Raw genomic sequence first — 6386 nt, forward strand, 5'->3', positions numbered from 1 at the left:
TTGGTCAGAGGCCTCAGTGTTGATCAGGTTCCTCAGTGTTGGTCAATGTTCTCAGTGTTGGTCTGGGTCCTCAGTGTTGGTCAATGTCCTAAGTGTTGGTCAGAGTCCTCAGTGTTGGTCAGAGTCCTCAGTGTTGGTCAATGTCCTAAGTGTTGGTCAGGGTCCTAAGTTTTGGTCACCGTCCTAAGTGTTGGTCAGAGCCCTCAGTGTTGGTCAGGTTCCTCAGTGTTGCTCAATGTCCTATGTGTTGGTCAAGGTCCTCAGTGTTGGTCAATGTCCTCAGTGTTGGTCAGGTTCCTCAGTGTTGGTCAGGGTCCTAAGTGTTGGTCAGAGTCCTCAGTGTTGGTCAGGGTCCTCAGTGTTGGTCAGGGTCTTAAGTGTTGGTCAGAGTCCTCAGTGTTTGTCAGGGTCCTCAGTGTTTGTCAGGGTCCTCAGTGTTGGTCAGGTTCCTAAGTGTTGGTCAGGTTCCTCAGTGTTGGTCAGGGTCCTCAGTGTTGGTCAGGTTCCTCAGTGTTGGTCAGGTTCCTAAGTGTTGGTCAGGGTCCTCAGTGTTTGTCAGGTTCCTCAGTGTTGGTCAGGGTCCTCAGTGTTTTTCAGGGTCCTAAGTGTTGGTAAGAGTCCTCAGTGTTGGTCAAGGTCCTCAGTGTTTTTCAGGGTCCTCAGTGTTGGTAAGAGTCCTCAGTGTTGGTCAAGGTCCTCAGTGTTGGTCAGGGTCCTCAGTGTTTGTCAGGGTCCTCAGTGTTTGTCAGGTTCCTCAGTGTTGGTCAAGGTCCCTCAGTGTTGGTCAAGGTCCTCAGTGTTGGTCAAGGTCCTCAGTGTTGGTCAGGGTCCTCAGTGTTTGTCAGGGTCCTCAGTGTTTTTTCAGGGTCCTCATTGTTTGTCAGGTTCCTCAGTGTTGGTCAAGGTCCTCAGTGTTGGTCAGGGTCCTCAGTGTTGGTCAGGGTCCTCAGTGTTGGTCAAGGTCCTCAGTGTTTGTCAGGGTCCTCAGTGTTGGTAAGAGTCCTCAGTGTTGGTCAGGGTCCTCAGTGTTGGTCAATGTCTTAAGTGTTGGTCAGAGTCCTCAGTGTTGGTCAGAGTCCTCAGTGTTGGTCAATGTCCTAAGTGTTGGTCAGGGTCCTAAGTTTTGGTCACTGTCCTAAGTGTTGGTCAGAGCCCTCAGTGTTGGTCAGGTTCCTCAGTGTTGCTCAATGTCCTCAGTGTTGGTCAGTGTCCTCAGTGTTGGTCAGGTTCCTCAGTGTTGGTCAGGGTCCTAAGTGTTGGTCAGAGTCCTCAGTGTTGGTCAGGGTCCTCAGTGTTGGTCAGGGTCCTCAGTGTTAGTCAGAGTTCTCAGTGTTGGTCAGAGTCCTCAGTGTTGGTCAATGTCGTCAGTGTTGGTCTGGGTCCTCAGTGTTGGTCAATGTCCTAAGTGTTGGTCAGAGTCCTCAGTGTTTGTCAGGTTCCTCAGTGTTGGTCAGGGTCCTCAGTGTTTTTCAGGGTCCTAAGTGTTGGTCAAGGTCCTTGGTGTTCATCCGGGACAGTAGTTAATGTAGAGATATTTAATCCCTGTCTTTGTCTCACAGGTGTGCTGGACTTCAACAGGACGACGGAGTCTTCATCGCATCCGTCATTACCCTCCTCCTCCCTTATCAGACCTCCGGCCGCCAGCCCCCTATCAGAGTCCGGTTACCATGGTAACAGCGGTGGCGCAGGCTCAGCAGAGGACTCAGACTCTGGTGCTCAGGGGATCCACCTCCTGCTGAGACCTCCAGACCTCCTGTCGCCCAGCCTTCCCCCACCCCTGCCCCCACACACCCAGCCCACCCTCACCCCGCCTCCCCCCTGGGAGCATGGCCCCTCCCTTGAGGAGGCCTGGGGCTCTGGAGACTACCTGGAGACTCTGTCCTTCATGGTGCCTGACGGCGAGGAGCTGGCCCTGGCCACACCGCTGGCCAACCACCCCTACGACGACGTAGGGGGAGACTGGGTCTCCTACGACACTGCCTTCCCTGCTCGTCCCACCATCCCCCTATCTTCCCGCCTTCCTCTTTCACCCTCCTCCTCCACCCCCAGCATCACCCTGCACACTCGCCCCACCCATCCAGATGTCTTCCCCAACTGGGACGAGGACTACGACCTTGAAGACATGATGCCCCTAGAGCCGACGGAACTGCTGCTGCCGGACATGAACAGTATGGAGTACTACACCAACCTGCTGGCCCGGGAGAGGGAACGGGAACGGGAGCGGGACAGGGACAGGGACAGGGACAGAGACCAGGACAGGGACAGGGAGCGGGACAGGGACAGAGACAGGGAAAAGGACTGGGTAAACCGGACCGACTCCAAACCCCCCATCACTCCCACAACAACCCAAACCCACCTCCCCCCTTCATCCCCATCTCCGTCCCCGAGCTCTGGTCCTCCTCCAGGTAGGGAGCCCAAGCGTCCCCCAGAGGGACCCACCCCTCCCCTCACCCTCTCACCTACTCTTACAGGTGAGGATGAAGAGGAGCCACCTCAACCCTCCACCACCATCAGAGCCCCTTCGACTCCTCCTCCTTCCAAACCCAAAGACCACGTCCCGGGCCAACACCCTCCGCGTCCCCCTTCCAACAATACCGGCCGGGTGCCTCCCCCTCCCCCACTAGGACCGCCCACCCGTCCTGACAGACCGGAGAGGCCTGCAGTGGTCACAGACAAGCCAGTGAAGGCTACACCCACCAGGATCACCGCCACCAAGGCGACGACCACGACCACCGCCATCACCACCACCACCACCCAGATCACTGCCATCAGCCTGACCAGAGCCCCCCCAGTCACTACGCCCAGAGTGGCCCAGACCCCGCCCACCAGACAGTACCTGTGTAATGTCACCAAGCCAGAGATGTACCTGGTCAGAGTAGGTGAGTAGGTTGTGTGACAGGAAGAGGAAGTGCTGCTGAGTCACCTGAGCAGGTCACCTGATCTCTTCTTCCTCTTCTTCTGTCCTTCAGTCAGCTCCAAAGGTTCGTCAGCTGGTTTCAGTCAGGTCAGAGATCTGCTGAAGAAAGAGTTCAACCGCTCCGTCGAGCTGCAGGTACAGGCTCCGCCTCCATTTCCACCTACATTGCCTCTTCCATCACTTCCAATTCCTCTACCACAAACACCTCCACAGCATCAAATACCACCTCCTCCACCACCTCCACCACAGACACCACCTCCTCAACAACAGTCACCTCCACCTCCACAGAAATTATCTCCTCCTCAGACGCCCCCACTTCCACCTCCACCACCTCCACTAAAAAGCCCTATCACATAACCCTGTGTTAGGTCATTTCATTCCTGTTGTTGTTTCTGGTCTCTGGTTTCAATATTGGTTAATTATTCTCACCTGTCGTCCTGAGTCTTCATTATAGCTCTGAACACACCTTCAACTCACCTTGATGATGTCACATGTATACCTGTATGTATGTCACATGATTGACAGCTGTCTGTCACTTTTCTGCTGCCTCATCAGTTCCTGAGAACTCCATCCAGTTTTGCCTTCCGTGTCGTGTCGGGATCTTTGATCTTCACCGCCATGTCCGTCATCAACGCCCTCCGCCAGCAGCCACGCGGCTTCGGCCCCATCCCCACCGTGTCACCGCTCTACACCGTACCTGACCTCAGGTACCAGATCCACTCTGTGTTGCAGTTTGTCCCCGCCCACGTCGACGTCAGAGTCTGTAACTTCAGTGAACGAGTCGAGAGAGGGCTGGTGATGGCGTACAGCGAGACCCGGAAACGATCGCATGAGGCAGGAAATGTCACCATACAGGTGAGTCACCTATTTATAGTAACGTCACAGTACAGGTGAGTCTGTAACCTGTTTGGTGAGTCACCTGTTTATAGTTAACATGTCACCGTACAGGTGAGTCTGTTTCCTGTTTATAGTAATGTCACCGTACAGGTGAGTCTGTTTCCTGTTTATAGTAATGTCACTGTACAGGTGAGTCTGTAACCTGTTTATAGTTAACATGTCACCGTACAGGTGAGTCACCTGTTCATAGTTAACATGTCACTGTACAGGTGAGTCTGTTTCCTGTTTATAGTAATGTCACTGTACAGGTGAGTCTGTAACCTGTTTATAGTTAACATGTCACCGTACAGGTGAGTCTGTTTCCTGTTTATAGTAATGTCACTGTACAGGTGAGTCACCTGTTTATAGTTAACATGTCACCGTACAGGTGAGTCTGTTTCCTGTTTATAGTTAGCATGTCACCGTACAGGTGAGTCACCTGTTCATAGGTAACATGTCATCGTACAGGTGAGTCTGTTTCCTGTTTATAGTTAACGTCTCCGTACAGTTTCAATTTCAAGTTCAATTTAATTTATAAAGCCCAATATCACAAATCACAATTTGCCTCAGAGGCTTCACAGCATACAACATCCCTCTGTCCTTATGACCCTCACAGCTGATCAGGAAAAACTCCCCAAAAAAAACTTTAACGGGAGAAAAAATGGTAGATACAGGTGAGTCTGTTACCTGTTGGATTTAAACAGGTAACAGAACCTATAAAAACGTGATGAGTTTCAGCAGCTGTACGTCCGTGTGTCTCCTCCAGCTGTTGAACATCACCATGGGAACCCGGCTGGCGGCAGCAGAACAGAAGGTTTCCGTCGACATCGTCTTTGCGGTGCGTGATGGGCGGGACTTCCTGCCGGGGTCAGAGGCCAGCGAACACCTGAGGAAGCTCAGCCTGGTTGAGTTCAGCTTCTACGTAGGATATCCTGTCCTGCAGATCGCAGAACGTACGACAGACATACACACACACGCACGCACACAGAGTTTGTTGTTACCTGTGTACATCACGTGTTAAACGAGTGTAGGTCAGGTGTTTACCACACATGAACAGGTCTCACTCTGCTCAGGTGTTAAACATGTGACATGTTTTTGTTACAGCATTCCATTACCCTGAGCTGAACACGTCCCACCACCTGCGCTCCACCTGGGTCCGTACAGGTGAGGACACACCTGGGCATCGCCCACCTTCAGTACAGATAGTTTGGGATTGTGTGGAGACAGATGGGTGGTGTTCTTCCACTTTACTAACCTCCGTAACACTGAGATGGATTATTGTTATTGTTATTGTTGTTAGAGCAACAGCAGAGCTGACTGTAGTCTGCGTGGGTGTGTTGGTGTGTTTCAGTCCTGTTGGGGGTTCAGGAGCAGCAGGTGACTGAGAGAAGTTTTAAAGCTCGTCTGGAGAGACGTCTGGCTCTGCTGCTGGAGGAGGGACTGCAGACCACCAGCAGGAGGCGCCTGAGGAGAGCTACAGCTGTGGGCAACAACAGTCTGCAGGTACACACACATCACACAGGTATACACACACATCACGCATGTATATACACACATCACACAGGTATACACACACATCACACAGGTATACACACATCACGCATGAATATACACACATCACACAGGTATACACACACATCACACAGGTATACACACACATCACGCATGTATATACACACATCACACAGGTATACACACACATCACACATGTATATACACACATCACACAGGTATACACACATGTCACACTGGTATACACTCACCTCACACATGTATAGGGCAGCACTAACAGTGCAACAAATGACATCATTGATGCTGTGGATAGCAAACAATCTTCTATCAAAAGCGTTTGATACAGTCGATCATAAGATCTTGATCAATATGCTCCTTAACATTGGCGTGTCAAAACAAGCAGCATCCTGGTTCACAAACTACCCGTCTCCTTTCTGATGGTATCTAAAGGCGTGCCTCAAGGTTCTGTATTAGGACCCATATTGTTTTCTATTTTTGTCAACAATCTGTGTGAAAACTTACCAAATGCTAAGTACCACTTATATGCCGACGATACTATAATTTGTTGTTGCTCTCCATCTGCTGAAAGTGCTCTTAACCTCTTACAGTCCGCTTTTGATGTTGTTCAGTCCTGGTTACAGAAACTGAAGTTGGTCCTAAATGCAGACAAGTCCAAAGTCATGTTCTTTTCAAATGCTAGACTACCAGTAATGCTTCCAAACATTGTAACTTCCCAAGGTAATGCAATTGAACGAGTAACAAGTACTTAGGTTTTATCATTAATAACCAATTATCCTTTAAATGTCATATGGCAATCTAGTCACTAAGCTTAAAGAGGCAACAGATAGGATTCAGGTTTTTTTTAGCTTGGCGCCACCTAGCGTCAGTGGTGTTGCATCGCACTGTCACAACGACCAAATTGACCATGGGGATCGGAGATAATCAATAATATGACTCTAGTAGACTCTCTAAATTAAATAAAATGTAGGCTGTAAAGCCACCAGTATACCTCTATGTATATGTAGAATGAGAAGGTGTGTGGACACTCTACTAAATAAATGAGTAAAGAGACCGAGCAACA

The 6386-nt window shown here is 50.5% G+C and overlaps 1 protein-coding gene across 1 annotated transcript in view; it reads left to right on the forward strand.

The window, feature by feature from the left end:
* The window catches only part of si:dkeyp-27e10.3 (UPF0606 protein KIAA1549), a 23051-nt gene that overhangs the window by 1168 nt on the left and 15497 nt on the right, over nt 1–6386 (forward strand). Inside the window, exons 2-7 of the mRNA XM_050036883.1 lie at nt 1560–2879; nt 2970–3052; nt 3473–3772; nt 4560–4746; nt 4898–4957; nt 5145–5296. Of these exons, the coding sequence (XP_049892840.1) occupies nt 1560–2879; nt 2970–3052; nt 3473–3772; nt 4560–4746; nt 4898–4957; nt 5145–5296 (2102 nt within the window). The remainder of the gene's footprint in view (nt 1–1559; nt 2880–2969; nt 3053–3472; nt 3773–4559; nt 4747–4897; nt 4958–5144; nt 5297–6386) is intronic.

This window comes from Epinephelus moara, chromosome 23, assembly GCF_006386435.1.
Source record: "Epinephelus moara isolate mb chromosome 23, YSFRI_EMoa_1.0, whole genome shotgun sequence".
NCBI lineage: Eukaryota > Metazoa > Chordata > Actinopteri > Perciformes > Serranidae > Epinephelus > Epinephelus moara.